We start from the raw sequence: 27,799 nt of genomic DNA on the forward strand, positions 1-27,799 counted from the left end.
CCTTTCGGGCAGATGCCACTCGCAGGCGCAGGCGCAGTGGCACCACGCGCGCGGCAGAGAGGAGGGCAATAATTTTTCCGTAACCAGAAGCAACATCCTCCTGTGTCTCCATAAAAAAGGCGGGAACTAGCCAACTGGCCGGGGAGTGATGGGACTCCAGTATCTGCAGTCCCGCCCATGTCAGCCTCTGATTGGTGAATATCCTTGGCTCGTGGCGGAAGGGCCCATCTCATTGGCTGCTAGTCTCCTGGGGGCGGGCCCGCGATGCCGGTCCTGCTCCCATCATCCCCCTCCCCCCCATCTTGAGCTGTCGACGTGGGGCCGTGGCCGCGGGCGGTTAGGGGTTGGGGTGTGGGTACCGAGCAGGAGGCGGGGATGGGGGGGCTGCGGCTGCTGGCCGTGGCCCTCACCTGCTGCTGGTGGCCACCAGGCAGCCAGGGTAAGACGCTGCGGGGCAGCTTCAGTAGCGCCGCAGCCCGAGACGCTCAGGGCCAGAGCATCGGCCACTTCGAGTTCCACGGTAGGTTCGGGGCCGGGGAGAGGGATAAAGGCGCGTGGGCCCATCCCGCGGGCCCTTCTCTCCCCTCCTCCCTTTGGGAGCCTGGAGCTGGCAGCGGCAAGGCTGGGGACTGTAGCCAGCTTACCTGCGCTTCCCCTGTCGCCGGTTGTCTCCCCTACCGCGGCTTCCCGGAATCGTGGGATGCGTTTATGACCAACCCCTCTGTTGCACCCTCCAGATCCTCGTCAGCTCCCTCCCTCATGAGGGATTGTATCCTGCACCTAAAAGACCGTTTCCCCAATCCTCTCGTGCTGACGAATGTGCTGTTCTCTATCCTGCTGCAAGTTTCGAGATCCTTCGCTCAAAGAAGCATCGTTTATTCACTCCTGTCAGCTTGATTGTGTACACTAAGACACCGTAATTACACGTGAACACAAGTTTCAGAACTGAGATTTTCTGGGTTTTGTCCGTTTTGTTTTAGTATCAGTTTGCTAAAACCTGCTTGCAGCACAGAAATTTAGGATTCCCCTCCTCACCACGTCTTATAATTGTCACAATTGTTGTAATAGTTTGGTTACTCCCCTAGCTTTACTGTGGACCACGAGGCCTAGAATGAACTTGACGGAAATGCACGTAAGAGCGTCCTGGAAGCTTCTTAATTTGTATCCTATGTGACCCTTCTAAAATGAGATTGCATTTGATTCTTCACTTCTGGTCTCCCTCAAAAATCCATAATTATTAAATGAATGAATCTGCTTTCATTCTAATTTTTGCTTCAATTGCACCCTCAAAGTTTGAATGTTTTTCTTGATACTTACTCTTAGTACTCTTAATTTGACTACTACTATATTTAAAATAATTATTTGCTTTGATGAGGTTAAGACCCTTATTTTATTTACTTATTTATTTTTTGGCTGTGCCGTGTGTGGCATGCGCAAGTGATAGTAATGTCACTGCGATAAATGGCACTATCTGGACAGTGTCGGAAAATGTGGCATGTAGGGAAGCTATGATATGGCTTATTCATGATTTGCAAACAGGCTTAGACAGCCCAGATATTTCACTGATGGTTACCTGATAGATATAAAGGACAAACAAGTAATAAATCCAGATTTCTGAGGAAAGATTGAGGAATAGAGTGTTCCAATTATATTAACATACACACTTTCTCTTTTTGTGTGTGTTTTTACTATTATCAGTTTTCAGTGAATTCGAATTCAGTAAAATAATAGTACCAAGACCATACTTAGGAATTGTAATTCAGAATATGATTCAAAATGTTAATAGGGGATAGAATCACTTTTAAGGATGTTGATAATTTATAATGTGATGAGTTTATGTCAGAGACTTAAATGCTTTTTTGATGCACACTATGCATATAAATTTGTTTAAAATGTTTTGTCAAAGTGATAATAGTATAAAACAATAACAAGAGAATTAAAAGATCTTAAGATGAAAAAACTGTCCCTTGCTTCGCTTTTCCTTACTCAGAGGGACCTTCCTTTCCCTAGAGGGACCTACTTTTTGCCATTTCTCTTCTAGGCCTTAAATGTAGTTGCGGTGTGCAACAAGGCTCATTGTATAGTTGTCTTACAACATATATTGTTCTGAAAATTACTATGTAAAAGTCACAGATGTCAAATGTATCTGAAATTCATTTATTTAAACTTTCTTGCTATATTATACATAAGGTTGCTTTTTATAGTAAAAGAATAATTAAATATTAGCATCCATGTTATATTAAAAACCAAAAGAAACTGACAGGACGTTTCTAAAGATAATTTATAAACAAGTGTTAAAGATTTGGAATGGTTGTAAAATGAGGCGAAATTCTATCACAGTGCATGTCTACCTACAGCAGATGTGGCTGTTTATTCAGTGAAAAGGAATCAGTTATCTGCTGAAGTATAAGGAAACACAGCGTATTGTTTTGCATAATTAATGTGAATAATCACTTGACTTGTGTCTGAATGGGATGGTCATTCTAATATGAAGTACCTGGTTAAAATGAGATTTAAGAAAAATCGTGCTCTTTCAATTCCCATTTTGATAAATAGAGTTATTGAATTGTCCTACCATTTCAGCTCCATACAAGATCAAACAAATTGATAGTTTTTGTTTTAATGTCCCAGGTGACCACGCTCTTTTGTGTGTCAGAATCAACAACATAGCAGTAGCTGTTGGAAAGGAAGCTAAACTCTACCTGTTCCAAGCCCAGGAATGGCTAAAGCTGCAGGAAGGTGGTCCTGAGTATAGCTGTAGTGAAAAATTATCCAAAGCTCAGTTGACAAGTGAGTATTTCCCCTTTTCTTTGATCATTATGTATTTTTTTTCCTCCTTAATGTTAGGAGTATAGTATTTACATATCAAGATGTTTCATGGCACAGCATACACCACACTCTGCCTAATACATTTTAAGCCAAATTTTAAGGAAACTAATCTTCTCTTTGGTCAAAAGATAGAATGACTTTTTTCCCTCTTATTCAAAATATTTGAAAAAAATATGCAGATAATTTATAAAGGTATACTTTCCTTCATTCAGACTTCTTACAGGCCACATAATTCCTACCAATATGGCAGATGTATTTTGACCCATTGGCAGCAGGGAGTGAATGATTATAAATTTGTTGAATGCTTATTATCTGGTAGCACTGAGCTAAACACTAAGCATGCATTATCTCAGTTAATTGTATAATTTACCCCAAGTAATAACTGTTTTGCAATATGCTGTTGGCATACTTGGGACCCAGTCACACGGTGCCACAGTGTGTCATTTTGGATTATCCCAGGACCACATCATTTGTAAACTGCTAGGTTCACCTCTGGAGAGGCTTTGCTTTTATTTTTCTGGTTGCCTGAATCCTTGATCTGGTCTGTTGTCTTCAACATTGTCCCATGCCTCAGGGTGTTTGCCATCCAGAGTGAGTGCAGGTATTTTTAAGGCAGAAATGAAGAGCCTATGCCGTGCTACCCATCCCACCCCTTGGAAGTTAACTGGTTATTAGTTAGGAATGTGGGATATCCATGAGAAAAACTGGGAATTATCTTTCTCCCCTTTTGCCCTGTATTTCCTCCACCATGTTCTACATATTGATGAGTCTTTGAGTCTTCTTTTAGTCTAGTCAGTCAAGCACTGCTATTTCTAAACATCCGTTCTTTGTTTATTAGATAACAAGATCTTATTACAAGTTACTAACAGTGATTCTCAGTTTAGCGGTCAGTCAGCAGATGTCTGGTTCCCTCATAGCCTGAGTAGGGATGAGAGTACAGGTCCCATATCATCACTGCCTATTGTGGGGATCTCTTGTCTAGGTTTCTGAGATGACATTGATAGTCTGCTGAAGAAGCCTGAGTGACTAGATTCAGATATCAAAGAGACAGTTACTTATTTACCCCAACCCTGAATTATAGAACTTATCTGGGAAATTCATACAAAAGGTCATTGTCAGTTTTCTTTGCCTTTCTACACCAATTTGCTCAGCTAAGTGTTCCACACAAGTATAAAAAGTTCTGACCGTCAGTTCCCAGTTCTCGTACTGTCCGCCACCATGCCGTCCAAACCTGGTCCTCTTCCAGTGTTCCCTGTTTGAGACACTGGCACCACCATCTAGCCAGTGAATGAGCTAGAAACCAAGGAGTCTTCCAACACTCCTCTCTTTAACCTCTCTATCCCCTTCCCGTCTAGTAAGTTTCCTCTAAATATCTCTTGAATTCATCTACTTTTCTTTATCTTACCCCCATCGTGTTATTCCAGGAGGGCATAGTCTCTTGCCTGGCCACTGCAGCTGTGTTGTTCCCTCTCTGTAACCAGAGTTACAGAAAAGCAGGTTTGATCGTCTCACCTTTACACCCTCACCACACCCTGAAATACTGCAGTGGGTTCCTACTGCACAAGGAGAGATGACCCTCCTAACCTGATCAGGAAAGCCATCCGAGCCTGGCTGATACTAACGCCGCTAACCCCCAGCTTCATCTCACAGTACTGTCCACTTCGGCCTCATTTTGTTTGTAGTGCTGGTTTTGTTTCAGAGCTCGCCTGGGCCTTTGCACCGGCTTTTCCTCTGTTTGCTCTTCCTCTTTGACTCTTCCATCCACTAAGTTAACACTTGAGGTTTTATAGCCTGTTTTCTTCCACAGTACTTGTTATAGTTACAAGTTTATATTTATTTGGTATAAAATCAATCAGTGAGAGCAGAAGGGCTCTTTTGACCTGTTCATTCATTTATTCACAATACTTCGCATACTATGCTAGGCACTAGTGATAGTGATAAATCAAGGGACCAAAATCCTGACACTCTCCACAGCGCTTAAGGCTGCTAAGGGTATGGATCAGGTCACTGTGAGTAAATGTGAAACTCAGGTTGTGGTAAGAAGTATGAGTGTTAGTTACATTATGATTGAGAGAGAGAATTTATAATCACCATCAGTCAGTCAATTTAGTCGCTCGGTTGTGGCCGATTCTTTGCAACCCCATGAATTGCAGCACGCCAGGCCTCCCTGTCCATCACCATCTCCTGGAGTTCACTCAGACTCATGTCCATCGAGTCCGTGATGCCATCCAGCCATCTCGTCCTCTGTCATCCCCTTTTCCTCCTGCCCCCAATCCCTCCCAGCATCAGTCTTTTCCAATGAGTCAACTCTTCACATGAGGTGGCCAAAGTACTGGAGTTTCAGCTTTAGCATCATTCCTTCCAAAGATATCCCAGGGCTGATCTCCTTTAGAATGGACTGATCAGATCTCCTTGCAGTCCAAGGGACTCTCAAGAGTCTTCTCCAACACCACAGTTCAAAAGCATCAATTCTTCAGCGCTCAGCTTTCTTCACAGTCCAACTCTCACATCCATACATGACCACTGGAAAAACTATAGCCTTGACTAGACGGACATTTGTTGGCAAAGTAATGTCTCTGCTTTTCAATATGCTATCTAGGTTGGTCATAACTTTTCTTCCAAGGAGTAAGCATCTTTTAATTTCATGGCTGCAGTCACCATCTGCAGTGATTTTGGAGCCCCAAAATATAAAGTCTGACACTGTTTCCACTGTTTCCTCATCTATTTCCCATGAAGTGATGGGACCAGATGCCATGATCTTCATTTTCTGAATGTTGAGCTTTAAGCCAACTTTTTCACTCTCTTTCACTTTCATCAAGAGGCTTTTTAGTTCCTCTTCACTTTCTGCCATAAGGGTGGTGTCATCTGCATATCTGAGTTTATTAATACTTCTCCCGGCAATCTTGATTCCAGCTTGTGCTTCTTCCAGCCCAGCATTTCTCATGATGTACTCTGCATATAAGTTAAATAAGCAGGGTGACAGTATACAGCCTTGACATACTCCTTTTCCTATTTGGAACCAGTCTGTTGTTCCATGTCCAGTTCTAACTGTTGCTTCCTGACCTGCATACAGATTTCTCAAGAGGCATGTCAGGTGGTCTGGTATTCCCATCTCTTTCAGAATTTACCACAATGAATTGTGATCCACATAGTCAAAGTCTTTGGCCTAGTCAATAAAGCAGAAATAGATGTTTTTCTGGAACTCTCTTGCTTTTTCCATGATCCAGCGGATGTTGGCAATTTGATCTCTGGTTCCTCTGCCTTTTCTAAAACCAGCTTGAACATCTGGAAGTTCACAGTTCACATATTGCTGAAGCCTGGTTGGAGAATTTTGAGCATTACTTTACTACAGTGCTCAGTTAAGCATTGGCTAAGTATTTGTAGGGTGAATTGTCATGCAGCTTAGTGCTTGAGGGTTTTTTGGTTAGTAGGTCATTTTCTTTGTATTTGGCACCCTAAAGTCTTTTTGCTTGTCTGTTAAAAATTGATCGGACAGTTTAAAGCTTTGAGCTATAGGAATCGATTTATTTTCTTATATTACATGGTCAATGTTATACCATATTGTATATACACTTGCAAAAACATAATTTTTATATCAGTCAAATACCTTCAGTTACAGAACTTATGTATATGGAGAGACTTGGTGCAGTGGAAAGACCGCTAAACTGAGAATCACTGTTAGTAACTTGTAATAAGATCTTGTTATCTTTCACCTGCACTTTACATATCTGTGCAACAAGGAAGTTGGACTAGTTTTCTCCAAGGTTCCTAAAAGTCTAAAATGCTGTGATTCTAATTATGACCCTTTAGGTGGAGTTGCATGTATAGAGAGCTATAATTTATAAAACCTCTTGCTGTTGTTTCTTTTTCTATTCTCCCTTCCTCTTCCTACTCTGTTATGTGAAGGGTATTCTTTGAAATTGGTGGAACGGAAGATCTCAGGAAACAGGAATTTTTGAGGAATGAAGATTGTTTTGTTAAATTTGAAGGTCTGAAATAAATTAAGTACTGATGGCATATATATTCCTTTCTACATATTTAATCAGTTCTTTTTCCAGTAACTAAAGCCAAGTCTTAACAATATCTGTATTCTCTAACTTTCACATATTATTTTCATATTTATAGTATATTGTTATCTAGAAGCTCTGATGTATTGAAACAAAAAGCATATCCTTACATTAATGACAGTGTAGTAGTATCACATATTTGAAGATAATTCCTTGTTAAAAAAATTCTCATTTCCTGACCATTAATGAGACTTTTAAGTATTAATAGCCTTTCACCTGCTTGGTGGTGAGCTCATTAACTGTGCCTGATTCCTATGTAAAACCTTATTGCTGCCATGAACTATGAAAAGATTAGTAGATTTGAAAAATCTCAGTGTTGAATGTTGCTTTGATTATACGTTCTCCCCAAATTAATGTTTGAAGAATTATTTTTCAGTCTTCCTTTTTTCTCTTTCAGTAATGACATAAACCATCAGATTTTTTTAAATGGTGAAAAGTATTTTGTAGGTTTTTTTTTTTTTAGAGCAAACAAAGAAGATATTTAAAGCACAGAAAATGAGTTTTATGCAAAAGAAATTTGCTGTCAGATAACAAGAATTAAATGTAATTTTGTATATAAAACATTTTCAGTATTGTCTTTTTATATCATATGCATATATTTCCTTTTGTATATTTGGTATATTTTATTAATTGCTTAAAAGTGTTAGTATCTTATTATTTTGAGTAATTTTGTTAACAGTGTTCATTTCGTTTTATAATTCTATTGGGCAATTAGCCATTCAACACCATTCTCTGCAATTCAAGTTTTGTTAATATTTGAGGTACTAATTGTATCAGCATACAATGAACATGCTGTGCTATAGTCTTTTGTTTCAAAAACAATGAACATGCATTTTGTCAAGAGGCTTATTTCCTAGGCTTACTGAAAAAGGCAGCAAGACAAAAACTCAAGCCAGTGTCTGTTTATGATGTGGTAATTTAAAATGAAGCATCAAAAAGTATATTGATGAAAATATAATGGTTAAATTCTTATATTATTTTATCTAAGAGAAAAAATGGAAGTGATAAAACCTCAATACAGCAGAGCTTTTATATAATAAGCCCAGATTATATAATTGCAAGCTGCACATTTCAAAAGCCTTATTTCTGAACTGCTTGTTGATCGTATATTGAATTCTTATTGAAGGTCTTCAAATATTTAACAGAAATTTGAGTCCTTGCTACTTTCCCCTAGAAGCTGTGCCTTAAGAAAAACAGTATAAATGTCAGCTAAATTAAGACAGCAAAAAAACCCAATGCTGTGGTATTCTTAGCAAAATCATCTTGTCCCTTTTAACTACTATTAATGAAATTCCCAAATGTAAAGTTTTAAGTCCTCCAAATTTGAATCCTGTCTAGATAAGTCCCTGTCTCAGTGATAAAGACAACTTACAAATGTTTTTCCAACTTTTTATTAGGGAAACTTTCATTTATACATACAAGTTGAAAGCAGAGTGCAACCAGCATCTGAATATTCTTGGCTTATGTTTAATAATGTTAATATTTTGTTACATTTGCTTTATGTTTGTGTGTGTGTGTGTGATTTTTGTTTTGAACCGAAATCAAAATAAGCTGTGGGTGTGTTGAGCAATTCACCATATTTCAGCAGACACCTCATAAGAGTAAGGACATTCTTCTCCATAAATATTACCATAACAATACCATCACTGCATCTAAGAAAATGAACAATTTCATAGTATCCTCTAAAATCTTTTCCATGTGCAAATTTCCACAGTTATCTCAAGAAATGTCTTTTATTTATTAAAAAGTTTTGTGTTTTCACTTGAGGAAAAGGTCAAGACTAGCTGGCATGCAGTGGGGGCAGTCTGGACTTGGGAATTGGGCCTATCATAATCCTATATTTTAAGCACACTTTGTGTAGAATCAGACTCTTCACTTAGGATTTTCATATACCGTCTCCTTTGCTCCTCACAAGGATTCTGAGTCAGACAGAGCAAGTGTCTTAAGTTTTCTACTGAAGAAACACTTGTAGAGAGGTTAAGTGTTGTATTTATATGATGAGTCCCAAGGTTATAAGACTTGCCCCTCTAATTCTCCTATTGTCTTTATTACACGTGGTGTTTGAGACTTCATTCTCCTACCACACTTACGGTGGTAGTGAGTTTCTCTTAGGTCAGAATCATAGTTTTAGATTGAGAAGGGATCTCAGACATCATTTAGTGTTTCTCAAAGGGAGTGCTATTGGCATTTTGGGTAGGAACAGGTCTTTATCATGGGAGACTATGTTGGGTTGCATGAGGTTTAGCACTGCCTCGCTTCAAGTATGTTCTCAACTGCTATGACAACAAAACTGTCCCTATACATTGTCAAATGCTCTACAAGAGAGTGCAAGAGTTAGGCACTCAGTCGTGTCCGACTCGTTCCAACCCCATGGACTGTAGCCCTCCAGGCTCCTCTGCCCGTGGGATTCTCTAGGCAAGAACACTGGAGTGGGTTGTCATTCCCTTCTCCACAAATGCTCTACAGGGGAATAGAATTACCCTGGATTGAGAACCATTGATTAGTGTAATCACTTTATTTTAAAGAAAGGAAAAGGACAACTTGTATTCAGCAACCATGCTGAGTGTATAACTTAGTGCTTGCATTGGCTCTTTGCTCTACGTATTATCTTCATTTTTTGGATGGAGAAAGTGAGTGTCATTGCTTATGTAACTTGCCCAAAGTCATATAGAAGGTAAATATTGGAGCCAAGATTCAAGCACAGGTCTGTGTGAGGCCAACAGTTTCTACCCCCCAATACATTATGTAGATCTGACCCAGTGTAACAACTCTTATATTCCTGTAATTTCTATTTTTCTGCTTTGAGTACCTTTTAAAGGAATAACCAAACAGAGATTTTGGACAATCTTTTGAAGGTGTTTGTCAGCCATAGTTTTTCGATATAATAGTTTCCAAAGTTGAATGCTCCATATTTAAATATAACTCAAATAAGTAATTTTCAGAAATGTCACCATGATGGTTTATACAGCATTGTGAATGTATTTAATACAGAGCTGTACACATAAAAATGATTAAAATGATAACTTTTGTGTAGACATTTTACCACTGCAACAAAAAATTTTTTAGTATTGCTCACTTACTTGAAAACTTCAGAAATATTTAATTGAAATTCAGGATTTCAATGAAACCTTTCTAGTCATTTGTGGTATTTCATAGAACTTTTCTTATATTGGAGTATAACCGATTAACAATGTTGTGATAGTTTCAGGTGCACAGCAGAATGACTCAGTGTACATATTTTCATAGAACTTTTATAGTGATTCCTTTGGTTGGTTAAATACAATATTTTTACCTGCTTTTTGACTTACAAAACTTACTCCAATATACATCAGGATTTGGATTGCTGAGGCAATAAGAACTAAACAAAAGAATTCTAATTTCAAATTGATTGTGTGACTAAAACAATGAATACATTTGAGAGTTTTGCTTTGAAAGTGCTATTTTTTTTTTTCTTTGAAGTGGCCATGAATCAGACGGAACATAACCTGACAGTGTCCCAGATTCCTTATCCACAAAAGTGGCACGTGTTCTATGCAGATAAGTACACATGCAGAGAGGGCAATGAGGATTCTCAGGTGGAAGATATCCCATTTGAAATGATGTTACTAAACCCGGATGCTGAAGGGAACCCGTTTGATCATTTCAGTGCTGGAGAATCTGGTAAGAATATGTATTTAGATATCCTAAGTGTAGAAAAAGATTTATGCCCAAGAATCTTTATGTTGTGTTATTCGAATACTGAAAAATTAAAAACAACTTGTGTCCAACAGTAGAGAAATGGTTAAATAAACCTTCTTATAGAATTGTAACAGCTGTACTATTAAGTTTAAAAGCAGAACTGGAAATTTTATGTTGTATGATTTCAATTATGTTACAAAATGCAGAGAATCAACAAAGAAGTACAAAAATATGAACAGATTGTTTCCATACTTTGGCTGTTAGGATTATGGATAGTTTATAGTTTCTGCATTCTAAAATCTGTTTTTATGATAAGCTAGCTTAATTTTTATGAACAGAAGAATGCTGATAAACTGAGCAGTCTAAATAGGCAACCCAGTGATTAAGTAGGATAGAAGCTCCATTACTTCATATAGCTGTCCTTCACTAGTGTATTTGAATATTCTTAGGAGTTGCCTACTTTGGAGCTTGCATCCATTTTAGGAATGATCAAAATTGATGAAGTTTTCTGAAACCAAATCTACTCCCATAAAATATTTCATCAGAATTTTAGGTTGACAGAATTTGAAGTTCTGACTCAGTTCTTAGTCCTGACTCCTTCTGGTCTATCTCCTCCTGTGACTGATTTTGATTTGATACTTAAACAGTGTGTTTGAAATCTGTCTTTCTTTTGCTCAAGTGGGGAATGTTACTTTGGTCATGTCACCAAGAGTATTTAAATGAAGGGGAAAAAAAATCTCACTATAATATGGATTTCCATTAAGCATGGGATTCTTTGCAAGGCTATTATGTGGGGATTGATTTTTAAAAGGTGCCATAAGTACTCAAAAGTATTCATTGCTAGGTAGCTGGTGTAACTTCCAAGGATCTCATCATTTCTTTCTTTAAATATCTAGATACCTTAAAATCTGAATAATTCTACATTGAGGGATTAATTCATTAATTCTCAACCCACCGCTGTGGGTTGTATCTGGAGAGCTTAGGGAAAAATATAGATGTCTGCCCCCAGAGACTGAGATAGACTTGATTTTGGAGTGGAAGTGAGGCATTTAGCTAATTCTACTGTGCAAACCCACTTATCTAGAAGTCCATAGTCCATGTTGTTTTAGAAATGTGTTGGTTTTAACATAAAGCCTGCAGAAGGATTCTTCCTGGTCTGTAGCCTCAGGTATAGAATTTGTTTCCAGGGAATAATTAGGTTCAGTTTAGGAACTTTTCGTCATTTGACTAATTTTCTGCCCTGAGTAGAGAAAATTGATTTGCTATGCTTTTTACTCAGAATAGACTGTTAAACCATGTATCTTAGAGGTTCAAATTAGAATAACCTGATGCAAAAAGCTGCAATTAATGTTACATGTTACTCTGATTAAATTTTATAGTTTCCTTTCAAACCAATTAGGTATTTTATGTATCTACCAGACTTCAATTACTCCTATATTTTACAGACATAGGAACTTAGGGGTTTTTTTGAATATTGACTAAGGCAAGTTTGATGCTATTTGACAAAACACTACATAGGAATATCATGCCTCAAGGTAGAATAAAATAAAATCGCCTCTTAAAAAATTAGAATCCTTGTTAATTACTTGTAGTTGGTAGAGACCAAAATCGCCTCTTAAAAAATTAGAATCGTTGTTAATTACTTGTAGTTGGTAGAGACCAAAAGTTGCACAGAATCCTGAGAGTTAAAGCATCATTGTCTAAAGTAGACTTGATTTTTCTTGGAATAATATTACATGCTCTTCCACATCTGCCGTCTCACTGTCTTTAAGACTTCAGATATGTTTATTATTTTCTCTTGTTCCTTTTTTCCTCTCTGTTATCGATCTTACTTTTAGCTCTGTAACTTTAATGGAAAACTCTACTGCAAGTAGTATAGACAATAAGGAAATTAATTCTCTTACATAATGATAACATCTGCGATTTCTTCAAGGCAGTTTATTTAGCATTTCTCTACCTCAAATCCTCTGACTGTCAGCTTTGTCAGCTCCCTCATATTCACGGTTAACTGCAGTTATCTGGTCCTTGTATCTAGACAATGGCCAAATTCAGTGTCTCTTTGTTAAGAGCAAGGAAACTTTTCCCAGAAGGTCCCTCATCACATTTCATTGGCCAGAACTCTACACATGACCTTGTTATCTAACATGGTAAGAGAAATGTTAAGTGAAGGTATCAGAAAGGAGACAAAGGCAAACCAACAAGTCAAAGGGTTAGGGTTAGGCGTACATCTTTAGGCAAAGAGAGTATTGGAATTTCTCTAATTGGTTTAGACTCATCAGGAGGTATCTTGAGACACCTGCGGGTGGGATGGACCTTGGGTTCTGAGACCACAGACATCACTGGTAGGCCAGACTGTTCCGGGGGTTGCCCCATGACCTGTTGACTCCCTCCCTCTCTTACCCTCTTTTCTCCCATCTCCCATCATTTAGCCGGAGGTGAATTTTTTTAAAGCTGTCTTAAAAGTTTTCTTCCCGGTGAATTTTGCTAATGCTTCTTCCCATTGAGTTTGCCTTAAAATCTACTCATTCCCTTATAAGCCTTTGTCACCCATTGCATGGTGATTTAAGAGTGTTTTTCTTCTTTTGTGTATAGGCAAGACTTAATACCTAGTATCCACTTGTTTTAAAATTAGATTTTAGTTTCAAGGTGAACATAGATTGCTTTCCTCTGAGGGATGTTGGCAGAACAAAGTAAAGTTGAAGAGGAAAGAAACAGACTTTTTTCGTAGAGGTGGTTTGTTTAAAAGAACCCTGGGTGCAAAAGCAGAGTTTTATCTTTAAAGAATCAGAGTCAAGGTAAATAATTTATGCAGAATGCAATGAGCAAAGTATAGGACAAATGTCCTTGTTCAAGTTACTTAATATATTATCTCAATGAAGTAATTTGGTTACAGTGTTAGCTTTTTATGGAAAATACATTTAGTCTTTTCTGAATAATCTGAAAACATTTTTTGCTAGTGACATATTTCTTATTTTCAAAAGTCCTTTCCTCTATTATTCTGGTTGCAGTTGTTGTTTAGTCTGAGTCATGTCCAACTCTTTGTGACCCTGTGGACTGCAGCCCACCAGTCCATGTTTCTCAGGCAAGATTTCTCATTCTTGCCTGGGAAACCCCATGGGATTCCCCAGGCAAGACTGCTGGAGTGGGTTGCCATTTCCTTCTCTGGGCATCTTCCCGACCCAGGGATTGAACTTGTGTCTCCTGCTTGGCAGGCAGATTCTTTGCCACTGAGCCACTTGGGAGGCTCACTATTCTGGTTACTCAATAAATAGTCTGAGAATGTTCTTTTTCTAGTGCATTTCTAACCTAACAGAGCCTGGAACCTTAACTTGTAATGAATATTCTGTAAAGTATTATAAATAAATAAAAACTTAAGTAGAATACCATGTTTCTTTATACTAAGAAGGAAAGACAAAAACAGATTCAGAACACGGGATAGCATCAAGACTTTTACTGACCCACAGTTATAATGGTGTGCTTAGTTGCTCAGTCGTGTCTGACTATTTGCAACCCCATGGACTGTAGCCCACCAGGCTCCTCTGTCCATGGGGATTCTCCAGGCAAGAACACTGGATGGGTTGCCATGCCCTCCAGGGGATCGTCCCAACCCAGGGATCAAACCCAGGTCTCCCGCGTTGCAAGTGGATTCTTTACCAACTGAGCTACCAGGGAAGCCCACAGTTACATGTTTAGCTTATTTTCTGCCTTGTTCTATTACTCTAACAATCGCAGGCTTATGGTCCTATTATTTCTAAAACTAGAATACTCTACTTCTCTGTCAGGAATTTTAAAAGAACATACACCCATTCTGTTATTTGAAGTTCCTGAAGTCTGAACGTGCTTTCTCACCTGTACTAGGGAAGTGGACGAACAGCATTTATGTACGAAGAGCAGGAGAGACACCCAGTGGCTGAAAGACTTTCTGTTTTCTCCTAACCATGGCTAAAACATGACTGAGATTGAACTGTTTATTGAGTATTTTTCCTACTATTTGTATCTCCTGAATTACTTTTCCAAAATGATTTTCCATATAATGGAAATATTTCCTTCTGTTGTTTGAAGTTTATCCCACATGGGAAATTGGAGCATGTTCAGGGGTCACAGCTGGATGAAAGTGAGTGCAGTTTAGACTATTCATTCACAGATTCAATAGAGACAGCTGTCTACATAGCCACTGTCACGGTGTCCAGTGTTATTTAGATAGAATATAAAAGCCCTAATGTTTGGGACTAACTTTCAGTGTAACAGAGTATATGTAAACTGTTAAACTCAGAGCTTGCCCTGGTTTGTTATAAAAATTTTCTGAAAGTTCTGAAAAATGAAGACACAGTCGAAAGATTCCACTTCATGCAGAAAAGCGAGTGTTTATCTTGAGAATGTGTGCAGACCATCCTGAAAAGTTGCTGGTAGAAACTAGAGGTCACTAAATGCCTAGCACCATTTTAAAAATTCTGCACATTTACTTTGTTCTTGTCTTTACCAGCCAACTCCCTTTGCTCATTCAAAATTTCTGCTCACTCAGAATCTTTATTTCAGTATGGCCTGGCTCGACGCCTGTGACCTGCCCTAGCATCAGTTCTTTCCAACTTAAGTTTTTCTTGCTTCATCCTTTCTGTGTTTTGTGGTTTAATGTCCCAAGAGAACATGCTTAGCCTCTTACCTTTGAGAACCAAGTGATGCTATTGCCCAATGACTAGTCTTTGGATTGGTAGCCATTTGGTCAGGTGTTTAGTTTCAGTCGCCTGTGGAGTGGAATCACGTGGTCTCCATAGGTTTTCCTCTTTGACAGAACGAAAGCCCTTTCCTTCAGAAGGAGGCTCTGGTCATGACACATACTGTGACCCTTTGTCCTAGTGGGAATTTAAGGCTTCCATCCATCCCAGAGCTGTGGCTCTCAGGCTTTAGCTGCATCAGAGTCACTGAAGGACTTTTTCAAACCCAGAGTGCTGGTCCCCACTCCAAGGGTCTCTGAGACCCTCGATGCAGGATGAGTCCAAAAATGTGCATTTCCAACTAGGTCCCTAGTGCTGGTGCTGCTGCTGGCCCAGGGCTCACACTTCGAGAAGCATGGTCAGGGTGTGTAAACTATTATTGACTGACTAAGTCTATTTTTAAATGTCTTACAGAAGAAACCCGTTTTGGGGGTAAGAAACATATGTAACTGAATGTTGAAATCATTGTTTTTTCAAACAAAACTATTATTTTGTGGTTAGTCTGTGGGCTTATTTCCTGACCAGTAGTTTTTGTTTTTTTTTTAATAGATTGACTTTAGTTTAAGCTGTGCTCTCAGAGTTAAGGCTTTATTCCAGAGTAGAAGATTATTTAAGTTTCAACGGGTTTTCCTTTTTTTCTCTTGCAAAAGTAAATAAAGGCTATGATTCCAATTAAAAGACAAGTTCTGAAAATATGTTGATGGGAAGATTTGAAAGCAACCCAACACTGTAACTGGCTTGTTCCTTTCTTCTCTTCACAGGGTTACATGAGTTCTTTTTCCTCCTAGTCCTAGTGTACTTTGTGATTGCTTGCATTTATGCTCAGTCATTGTGGCAGGCTATTAAGAAAGGAGGACCCATGCACATGGTTTTAAAGGTTCTGACAACTGCATTGCTGTTACAAGCTGGTTCAGCTTTCGCTAATTACATTCATTTCTCCAGGTAACTCAAAACCATTAAAACTGTGTTCATCATTGTGTCTAATTAGTCATAATTAGTCCACCAAAGTTATATTTGCTTTGATTATGAATAATTTTGTTCACATTTGTAATTTATGCTAATATTCTCCTCTTCAATTCCTCAGTTACTCCAAAGATGGAATAGGGGTACCTTTTATGGGAAGTTTGGCAGAATGTGAGTATCTTACTAAGCATTTCTTTAAAACATAAACTTGCTATCTGCTTCTTGTATGTTTTCCTTTTTCATCACTTATTTTCTGTCATAATACAGTTCTTTTTTTTTTTTAATCTGAGGTTGATTAGATTTGGCTCAACTGGAAATAAGATTACAGATTTAGTTTCCACATATCCTGTTTAGTTTCTGTAGGGATAGATAATGTGTTTAGCTATTCATTGTCTTTAGAGCATATTTATGCCCTTTCTGTCATTTTTACCCTCAATAAAGACTCAGTGAAGTAGGTATGCTTATCCCTATTTTGCAGATAAAGAATCTGGGCTCAGTGACAGAAAATACATTTACAAATGTCAGTCATCTGGTAGATGGTAGAGCCAAGACTTAGACCTAATTTTCTGACCACAAAGCTAAAGATTTTTTTTCCCTTTTATCATCCCTTTTTTGACTTTTTCTCTGTATTTCTAACCTGGAGCCATAGAATAAACCTATAATTGAGCTGACTTCTCAGCTTTGTTCTTTGATTTATAAGAGGAACTCGTATGAGGTAATTTTTCAATTAAGCATGATGGTGAAAAAATAATATTTCCTATAATCATAACTTTTAAAAGAGAACTTCAGAGGTACATCAGGTCATATGTCATTCTCAGTTCTGAAAAACAAGTTAAGATTTGCTCTAAAAAAGCAGGTCCTGAATACACAACCATTCTAGGATTTACTTTCCTTATATTTTCCATGTTTCTCTTCTAGTCTCCTCACTCTTTAATAGGGTGTCTTACAGTAATCTCTGTAATCATCTCAGGACCCGCTTGTCCTGATGCTGCCTATTTTAAGATTCTAAAACTTCTGTAACTTCTCCTTTTCCTTGTGAAGAAGATGTATATACTGTTACCTCTTGGGCATGACCAGAGGTTGATTCTCTTTCTTTTGATGTTACCAGAACCCTTCTTTGTCCCCGTGTTTTCTCATAGATGACTCAGGATGTTTATAATAGAGTCCTAGAGTTTTAAAGCTGGACAGAACATAGAAATAATTTAGCTCATGCATTTTAGATGAGGAAATTGTGGTCCAGAGAGGCAAAGCATACAGAGGCCCATCAGTAGCAAAGCTATTACTAAAATGAAGGACTTTTGAAATTTTACTGTAGACAAAACAGTTTCAGGCTGTCTGGCATCTTCATGGTAGGGTAAAAGCAAAAGTCTTTTTTAAAAAAACTACAGTAAATCAACATTGCTCATTTTTGGTAGTTCTGACAACAGGTTCATTAAATGATAAAATTTCTTTTTAAAAAAATTTTTGGCTGCACCACATGGCATGTGGGATCTAATTAATAGTTCCCAGACCAGGGATCAAACCTCTGCCCCCTGCAGTGGAAGTGCGGAGTCTTAACCACAAGACCAGCCCCTAAAATTTCAAGATTTTTAATTAAATTCCACAGGATGGGGTTTTTGTGTGATCTGTGTAGTTTGTCTATAATTAGTTGCTTTTCCAAGAACAGATACACCGTGTTCTGCCTATCATCACAGTTACAGTATATTATGTCAATATGTGCATTAGTTAGTACACACAGAAATGAACCAGAAAATCAATGTACCCCCCACACCCTGTATTTGTAAAAACAAATAGCAAAAGCTAAGTAGCAACTTATGTAGGTATATTCCTTTGGCTGACTTCTTTAAGTAACTGAGTATGTATTTGTAAAATGCTTAATAAAAATAATTAGCATCACAGTCATTTAAAATCTGTGGTGAAAATAAATTATCCTTAATCTGAAAGGCCATGATGTTTCTCATATTATTGAAATGTGGTGACAGTTCATTATTAGAATTCACTATTACAGATAAATAAGCCTAAATGTAAAGTATCTAGTTTTAATTGGGGTTAGGGTTAGAAAAATGTGTCAAAATAAATCTGAGAAGATCTATTATTAATAGGTTTTTGGCTTGTGACTTTTAATATAAGTATTATACTACAACTAGTTGTATCTGTTTCTCTAAGAATATCTTTGTATAAAAGAAGGAGAAGTTGTAGATATCAAGGTCATAAATGGCAATTTGAAGGAAGTTTTATTTTGTTAAATTGTGATCAAATGTTTATTCCAAAATCCATATCAAAATACACTTTGATGAAAGGTTATAATTTTTTTAAAAAATCAATAAATAGAACTTCTGGAATAAATAAGTGGAGGTAAACGACTGATGGTTGTTTACCAGTAGCGCTGAACTGGACACGGGCAGTTTTGTTGCGTCCTTTCCACAGCAGCAGACTGCCCCTGAAGTGTGAGTGATGGCCGCCTGGTGGCGCTTCACGCTAATGCATGGAGCACTTCATCTGCCTTCAGGACTCAGACACTAAGGCCAGCATAATTGGATGTCACAGAAGCTCTGCGTTTCTTTATCGTCATGCGATTTCTTACTAATAGTTTTAGAAACTATTCTTCACATTGTGATTCAGCCATCAAAAAAACATTAACAACCCAGAAATATGTAGTGTTCTCCACACTGCAGAAGTTATATTTTAAATGTGTTTTCATAAGTAGTGAGTTATAGATTGTAGTTAGAAAAACTAAGCAAAATAAGGAACACAAACAGATTTAAAGCTGGCCTTAAAAATATGTACAGGTACATATATATTTTTAAAAATAGGAGTTTTGCCATTGTGTTAGCTATTTTCAGAAATGTTTACAAATTTAATGGCAGAATTTTAATTCTTTAGATTTATTATTGAATTTCGGTAGTTTCTTTTCGAAAGTGCCTGTCTTTTGTGCTCAATAAAGTAATTATGTTCTCAATGCAAAAAGGATAAAATTTGGGAATTCCCTGGCGGTCCTGTGGTTAGGACTCTGAGCTTTCACTGCCCAGAGTGTGGGTTCATTCTTCAGTTGGGGAACTAAGATCCCACAAACTGTGTGGCATGGCCACAAAAAGAAAAGATTTGTTGTATTGCAAAAGCTCAGCTGACTTTGGTTTTCATTTCCCATTAGTTTTTGACATCGCTTCCCAAATTCAAATGCTGTACCTACTTCTGAGTCTGTGCATGGGTTGGACAATAGTCAGAATGAAGAAGTCTCAGAGCAGACCTCTCCAGTGGGACTCTACTCCTGCATCCACTGGGATTGCCGTATTCATGGTCATAACACAGGTGAGCAGTGAAGCCAAATATTTCTGTTCTATACTATTCAAAAATGCAGACTTGAACACCTCTCCTGTTAAAATTGAACCCCGGGACCCATGAGAAATTTGCGTTGTTTTATACTATGAGTTTAAAATGTGATAGATCATAAGTGAAGTAAGTCAGAAAGAGAAAGACAGACACTATACAGTATCACTTACATGTGGAATCTAAAATATGACACAAGTGAAATTATCTATGAAACAGAGTTTGTTCTCAGACATAGAAAACAAATTTATGGTTACCAAAGGGAAAAGAGGGTGGAGGAGGGATAAATTAGGAGCTTGGAATTAGCAGATACACACTGTTATGTATTAAATAGATAAACAGCAAGGTCCTACTGTATAGCACTGGGAACTATATTCACAATCCTGTAATAAACCACAATGGAAAAGAATATGAGAAAGAGTATGTACATATGTGTAACTGAATCACTTTGTTGTACATGGGAAACTAAGACAACATTGTAAATCACTTACAGTTCAATTTTTTAAAAACATGGAAAAAAAGAGTGATGGATCAAATAACCTGTTAATTTTCTGAGTGCTAGTATATGTAGATTGTAAAATTTCATAGTAGTTTACCTGAATCTGAGCTTCCTATCAGTGTATTTAAGCACAGTATGTTTAATATTCAGTTAGATTCTCATTTTCTAATTAAGAGCTTTCTTTCATATTTTCTAACACTTTGTAAGTACTGAGTATTAAATCAGTCAATTAAAGAATCTTAGATTCATTCATTGGCAGGAATCTACTTTATACATGAAAGAATTCAAGTGAATATAAGATTAAAGAAAAAACCAAAATGTAGAATAAAAAAAAAGGGGATCTTGTTTTTGAATGCAAATAACACCCAAAACAAATTTGGTCTCTTAGAAGGGTCCTCTCTGCTCTTGCTTTGTTTTCCTCTGTTGTGATATGTAGACATTCTAGGATCTCTGTATGCTTATATGCAATGGATTTATAAAAATTTAGATGAAAGATATAAACATAAAAATTTGTACTGGATTTGTGACCAGTATAAGTTACAGATGAAAATGAAATATACGCTTGGGTTCTATTAGGACATCATAATTTGTTTTAATGCATTAAATAGATTGAAAAGCTCAGTAGTGGAGGGTAAAGCCTGCGCTTTATCCATGTCTATACCTCTAGTACTGTAAGTACCAAGTGATGGTCTATTGAATTTACATGATTGATTTAGAAAGGGACCACATCATAGGTGTTTATACCTGAAAAGAAGATAATGCCAGCAAGGGAGAGCTAATGAGAAAGAACTGAATTGGAGGTGATTAAAGTGAGGACAAGATCCTACCAACTTAACATTTCTGATCCAGGGTTTATGGAGAGTAATGTTACATCAAGGTCAAGTCTCATTTCTCAGTAGCCTTTTTTAAAAACTGAATTTTCATTATTTCATTGTAATTTAAATTCATTATCATAAACATACAAATTGAGATTATAACTCTACCTTAGACTTTCTGTGAACATTTGTGAAGACTGTGTTAGACATGGCACTGTTTCTCAACAACAACCAGACTAGGAGGATGAGACAGGCAAACAGAGATCATGTAAATATGTATATCATATTCCACAGGTCACACATTAGCATATGTATGTGAAAATACAGGACTGCTGAATTTAGTTGCTTCAGTTGTGTCTGACTTTGCGACCCCATGAACTGTAGCCCACCAGGCTTCTCTGTCCATGGGCATTCCAGGCAAGAATACTGGAGTGGGTTGCTATGCCCTCCTCCAGAGGATCTTCGCAACCCAGAGATTGAACTCAGGTCTCCCACATTGCAGGCGGATTCTTTACTGCCTAAGCCACCAGGAAAGCATTTGTGAACAATGTGTTAGACATGGCACTAATCCTCAACAACAGCCAGGCTAGGTGGACAAGACAGGCAAAGAGAGATCACGTAAATATGTACACTGTATTTTACAGATCAAGCCTTAGCATACATATGTGAAAATATGAGCATATGAATATGTAAAAATGTGAATCATGGGAAATGTTTATTTTTTTTCTGCTTTGTTGGATTATAATTGAAAACCAGAAATTGTATAGATTTAAGCTACATAAGTTGATGTTTTGATATATATACATTTTGAAATGATCACCAAAACCTAGCCAGTTAATATCCATCACCTCATATAGCAGGAGATAATAGTTCTGTGATAGCACTTTTTTGTGGTAAAAAATCAAGTTTAGAAATGCATGTTGAGGAATCAGATGGGTATAATTTGGTGGGGTAGAAGAATAACTCAGTGCAAAAAAGATCGAATATTTGGTCCAAGAAGGAAATTCATCTGTGCAAGAGGAAAAAGGAGTTCACCTAGCAAGAACATAGCACAAGTAAAATTAGGGTGGAAAATTCAAGAATGAGGAAAGGAGGTGGTTGCTGGTAAACCCATAAAGCCTAAAATCAGATTTAGTAATGGAGTTTTCATTTAAATCCTTTGGAAGCCACTGAAGACTCAATTCTGAGGGCTGAGTTGGTAAATGAATGGAGCACAGAGGACCAATGACTTGTGTGATGGTAAAAATTATCATAATTTAACTGATTGATATTTAGTAAAGATGGAGGGAATGTGGGCGCTGATTTCTACTGAATAGCAATAAACAGAACAGCTTAATCAGGAACTTGCTGAGCTTTTCACTGGTGTAGTAACCACAGGGGAGAAAAGGTGAACAAACACATAAGGAAAGTAACTCTGCCCCGGGCGCCATAGTGAAGTGAAGTCGCTCAGTCGTGTCCGACTCTTTGCAACCCCATGGACTGTAGCCTACCAGGCTCCTCTGTCCATGGGATTTTCCAGGCAATAGTACTGGAGTGGATTGCCGTTTCCTTCTCCATGGGATCTTCCCGACCCAGGGATCAAACCCAGGTCTCCTGCATTGTAGACAGACGCTTTACCGTTTGAGCCACCAGGGAATTAAAAATCCACTCTCCTTGGGACTTCCTTGGTGGTCCAGTGGCTAGCACTTACCTTCCAATGCCAGGAGTCCGCCTTCAATCCCTGGTCATAGAGCTAAGATCCCATGTGCCTCTTGGCAGAAAAATCAAAATATAGAGCAGAAACAGTATTGTAACAAATTCAGTAAAGACTTTAAAAATGGTCCACATCAAAAAAAAAATCTTAAAAAAATCTACTCTCCTTTAACCAGAGAGGTTAACGTGGAAAAAGAGAGTGAAATCAACAATTCAGACTTGCTAGTTTGTGGATTATAAAAGATACTGAGATATTTGAAACTTTATCCTGAGATAACAGGCTTGAATGCAGAACAGTTTGATTCATAATAAGGTGTTAAAGTAAGAAAGAGATTGATTTAGAAGAAATTTTGTGCTTACTCTGTTCCTCTTTTCAACTTATTTTCATCATAAGAGATGTGTTACTTGAATCGTGCTAGCAGTAGTATTTTTTATCTCTGATGCATGGTCTCATTTGATAACAAGCCCCTTCCTCCAGCTTAGGGATGTCAGTGAGGGGAAAAACTGCCCATACTTCATCAACACCTTATATAGTTAGATAAATCTTAAAACCTCTTAGGAATGAATGTACTGTTTCAGGGAATATATAAAAGAGTTGAGTAAAGTACTTTATTTTAAATAGATAAGACTTTTTTCTCTAAAAATATGTGTTGTTTTTTTTTTTTTTTGCAGAGTATTTTGCTACTTTGGGAACAGTTTGAAGAAACCAGTTCTCACAGTCACCATTCGCACCACAGCTTAGCAGGGATCCTTCTTATCGTTTTAAGAATTTGCCTAGCATTGTCCTTAGGCTGTGGACTCTACCAAATCATCACATCGGAGAGAAGTACACTCAAAAGGGAGTTCTACATCACCTTTGCCAAAGTATGGGTTTGCTTAGAAAATGACTTCTTTGCATTGTCGACTTTATTCTGCATTACTGGGAAGTTAGTATGCAACCTATGCTAATACTTCGTAAACTTCTGTTATGTGCCAGGCACCACTCTTAAGCCCTTTATGGGCTTCAGCTCATTTAATCTTCACAATTCATGAGCTACAGATGATACTATCCCCATGTTACAGAGCCCATGGAACAGTAGTTTCCATGTAATCTTTGGCAGGACAGTTTTGCTTGAATTGTAATTTCTCGATCAATAGGGATTTTACATTCTTTTCTATAGTATCAGAACTTTTTAATAAAAAAATAGATTGCTGTTTGCATTTCTCAAAAAAGCAGTTTTTAATTGACTATGAACTGTTTACTCCCAGAATTATGCAATGTTTTATAACGAACCATGAAGAGCCATCCTTCAGGGTAAGCAGAGGGAGCCAGGAGCCTGAGTACATGCTACACTTCAGCCATTTTGTGGCGTCCATACGAGATCATGTTGACTTCATCCCCCCTTTCCATGTCCTTCCTATGCCAGTGAGAGCTAAAGGCAGATCGATTTTTTTTTCTGTACCCATTTAATAAAGGAAAAGATCAGGAGAGAGGTTGGGGCAGTCATGTTACAGAAGCCTCCCTCCCTGGAAGGTAATGCTTTTGGTATACAGATGGAGAGAATCCATAACCCATCCTCTCGGCAACTCTAAACCGCATTCTGACAAGCTGTTTGGTCACCCACCCTAGTCCACAGTCTCTGAAGAGTGAGGCTGCTATGGACAGAGGGCCAGGACTCCTTCTTTATTCCTGATGTGGAGCTTTGTCAAGCCGCTGCCACAGGCCTCTTGTGTATCCCACAGGCAAGGATATGCCTTTCACTTTGGAATTCTTCACAGATACAGTAGTGCCTGTTGTCTGAAACGTTAGTATGTACTTCAGTTGTATAAAAACTAAAATTTTTCTTTTCAATGTTTTAAACAGTACCAAAATTTTTCTTAAACTGAAATTTTTATTTTTATATGTTTTCATATAACTATTTGAATAGGTTCAGACATCCAGAAGCATTTAAAGAGTAGCAAACACATTCTCACCTCTCTACCATCTATGCAGTTATCACCTCCTTACATAATCACGACTATTAGTTCCTAATTTATTTTTCAGAGAATTAAAAATATATGTTATTAAATATTTTATATTTTCCTTTGCATTTATACAGATAGTAACATACTAAACACATATTTATACATCTTGTTTATTTTTCTTACAACATCAAGGTACTAACCATGTCAAGAGCTAGTAGTATTAATTTATTATTTTATTTCAAATTTAATTTTGGAAAAGGATATTTTGCCATGTTCTAGGAAAAATAGAAAATAGATATTTGAAAATAAAAGTGTTAAAAAGTTTCCCATTCCTACTTTCCTAATTCCAGCATCTTTTGTACTAAATCTCAAACAAGGAGCCACTGTTAATCAGTTTTTTGTGTTATTCTTACAGAATTTCTTCATGTATGTATATGAAACTATGAATGAATATTCTTATGTCTTTTATAGAAATATTGCACATTTGTACCTCGCTTTTCTCAATTATTGATTTGTTACTTGTTTAAACATGTTCATAGTATATCAAAATGTGTATATGTGAAAGGTGGAAGATTTTAAATACTTCTAAAAAAACCATCCATTTGATTAGAAACAAAGTATCATTGTCACAACAATAGCAAACTTATTTCTATCTTTTGTTGCAGTTTCTACTGTACAGGCCAATTGAGATCAATGAAGACCTCCTAAATAGGCTAGTAATGTTTTCTGTCTGGTACATTATGAAAACAGAGGCACAGCTGCGCTTATTCAACATATTTTTCATTTGTTTCAGGGCTGCATCTTGTGGTTTTTGTGCCATCCAGGTCTTGTGTGCATTTCTGTCATTTTTGATGACTACCAAAGAGATAAGGTAAATAATATACGTGATCAAATAGTTTTATTTCTAGTCTTTATTGGGAAATTAAATAGGAAAAACCTATTTGTCCACTCAGTAGTTTCTTTGGATTCTGCGAAATAAAACTTGGAAACAAAATATTAAACCAGTGAGTATTTCAATTTAGTTTATAAGCAAAATGATGGAAAAATAGCTTTTGTTATTCCTATTTTAACCTATCTCATAGTACTATTTTATAAATTAACTTGTAGAATATATAAACACAGCTTTGTTAAGAAAATTTATTCAAAATATTCACTGCATAATGGTAAATATCAAGATTGCTTTTAAAAAAAATCAGTCTAGTTGCTTTAACACCCTGCCAACTGGAGTGCCATGCTCAAGTATGTCACATTTTGGTTGCATTGATACCTAACATCTTAGGTGAATGACTCCATCATTTCAAAGTGGAGTTCTGCCAGGAGCTCTTTACAAGCAATGCCATATGTGCTTAAACACAGAAAACACAGAAGCGTTTCTTGACCCTGAGGTATTTACAGAGGGTAAATAGGTAGGAAGTTAGTCTACAAAGACAGAGAAGCAACCTGAGAATTTCTGAAAGGGCTTTTAGAGTACTTGTCAAGATTCAGGTCGGGGCATCCTTTATTCCTGTTACTAGATTAGCCAGGAGCCTGGTTTTTCTTATTACTTTCTTATTACTTATTACTTTCTTCAGTGCATGCACCCTGAGGAGAGAATGGTTTCATAAATTATTTTTTTGTGTCTTATTGTGACATCTATAAACTGCTAAAAGAGTTTTACTTTAAAAAAAAAAAAAAGAGTTTTACTTTTGAACAATTAGAGTCCTGAACATTAGTTGTATTTTTCTATTGAAAATTTCTTTTTAAAAATTTACCCTCAGTAAAGATGGGGAAGATATAATTTTTTATTTATATATATTTATTTAAAGTATATAGAAGTTTATGTGTGATGTTTATGTATGTATAAAGTATATATAGGTTCATGATAAATTGAATACAGTTTCTCTGTTTTTGCATGCAGTAAAGCATTCCCTTTCTTTCTTTTCAGGTCATTACAATAGGTGTTATCCTTTGCCAGTCTGTTGCCATGGTCATTCTCTACAGACTCTTTCTGTCCCATAGTCTGTTCTGGGAAGTTTCTTCACTTTCCTCAGTAACCCTACCACTGACCATATCATCTGGACACAAAACTCGGCCTCACTTCTGATACTTGCTTTTCTCTAAGGAAAAGTGAATTGATTCACCAGAGTGCAATAAGGATCCAAATACAGTGACTTTTTTTTCATACTTGTGGTATGAAAAATTGAACAGAGAAAGCAGAGCATGTTATATATATATAACTGCATTTAAGCAGTACCAAACTGAAAACTGAAAAAAAGGTAACAAATGTTTTGAGATATACTTAATAAACTTTCAAGAAAGAGCATTGTTATAAGGTGATTTATGCAGTTTCCATATGGAAATAAAGCTGAAAAGAATTGTTTGATATTTTTATAAGAGACTCACCACTTACAATGCCTCATCCTACATCAGTAATTATCTCAGGTTTGATAGTCCAAAAAAAGTGATCAGTTCAATGATTACTTACTTATATGTAACTAAACTAAGTCCACTTATGAAATCAGTGTAATACACTGGTTAAAAACTGCTTCTTTCTATGCTTTAAGAAAAATGCATTTCATATTGGAGTTTAAAGATATTGAAAATTAAGTTACTTCAGAAAATTAATATAAAATATATTTGTAGTTAAGTGAATAAGCTTTTGTTCATTTGTGGATGGGGTTATTCTCCATTTTCTTATATTACTTTTGGCTCTCTAGTTAGGATTTAGCTTGATTAGCAAAGGGTTTTTGGCAGATAATTTATGAAAACTTAGATACATTGCAGCGGTTATACAAAGGATTTTAAAGTCTGAGCACTTAGGTGAAGGGACAAGCAGGTTAACATGTTTAAAAAGAAAGAAGGAAAAAGTACTCTATGATATGGTTACTAAAATTTTAATCCTGATATAATTCATTTCTCTTACATTGAATCCCCAATCATAATTAAGCTGTATACACAGATTAAATTAACAGAAGCATTTCACATAAATGTTGGTTTCAGTCATCAACTACCCATGAATTCCTGCCCATGGATACTTAATCAGGATTAAATTTTCTATGAATAATTGAAAAACAAAATACTCACTGGATTTGTTATAATCCGTGTTGGCACTGGATTCTAAGTGGTTGCCATCTTGAATCCTTTGTAATAAAGCCATATTTTTTGCGAATGATGCCCTGGTATTGAGTATACAAATAGTCTATCAAGTGCCTGTTAAAAAAATTGCTAAATGGTTGTTAGTACTTGCAGTATAAAATGACTATTCCCATTAAGAGTCACTGATCAGAAATTATT

At 37.0% G+C, this 27,799-nt stretch overlaps 1 protein-coding gene across 1 annotated transcript; it reads left to right on the plus strand.

Annotated features, from left to right (window-relative positions):
- Positions 1–375: 375 nt before the first annotated feature.
- Positions 376–26,697, plus strand: GPR180 (G protein-coupled receptor 180). Its single transcript, XM_068984722.1, has 9 exons — positions 376–520; positions 2,632–2,790; positions 10,356–10,556; positions 16,048–16,228; positions 16,371–16,420; positions 19,401–19,558; positions 23,255–23,446; positions 25,320–25,397; positions 26,451–26,697. The coding sequence occupies exons 1-9, from the start codon at positions 376–378 to the stop codon at positions 26,607–26,609; spliced, it is 1,323 nt and encodes a 440-aa protein (XP_068840823.1). The 3' UTR covers positions 26,610–26,697.
- Positions 26,698–27,799: the final 1,102 nt, after the last annotated feature.

Source organism: Capricornis sumatraensis, chromosome 12 (genome assembly GCF_032405125.1).
Source record: "Capricornis sumatraensis isolate serow.1 chromosome 12, serow.2, whole genome shotgun sequence".
Classification (NCBI taxonomy): Eukaryota; Metazoa; Chordata; class Mammalia; order Artiodactyla; family Bovidae; genus Capricornis; species Capricornis sumatraensis.

What these genes read in the sequence shown, in the direction of transcription:
- GPR180 (XM_068984722.1), top strand. Translation starts at nt 376, where the DNA reads ATGGGGGGGCTGCGGCTGCTGGCCGTGGCCCTCACCTGCTGCTGGTGG. An exon ending in CGGCCACTTCGAGTTCCACG is followed by an intron (nt 521 to 2,631) that starts GTAGGTTCGGGG and finishes TTAATGTCCCAG; the next exon opens with GTGACCACGCTCTTTTGTGT. An exon ending in TATTCATGGTCATAACACAG is followed by an intron (nt 19,559 to 23,254) that starts GTGAGCAGTGAA and finishes TTTTTTTTGCAG; the next exon opens with AGTATTTTGCTACTTTGGGA.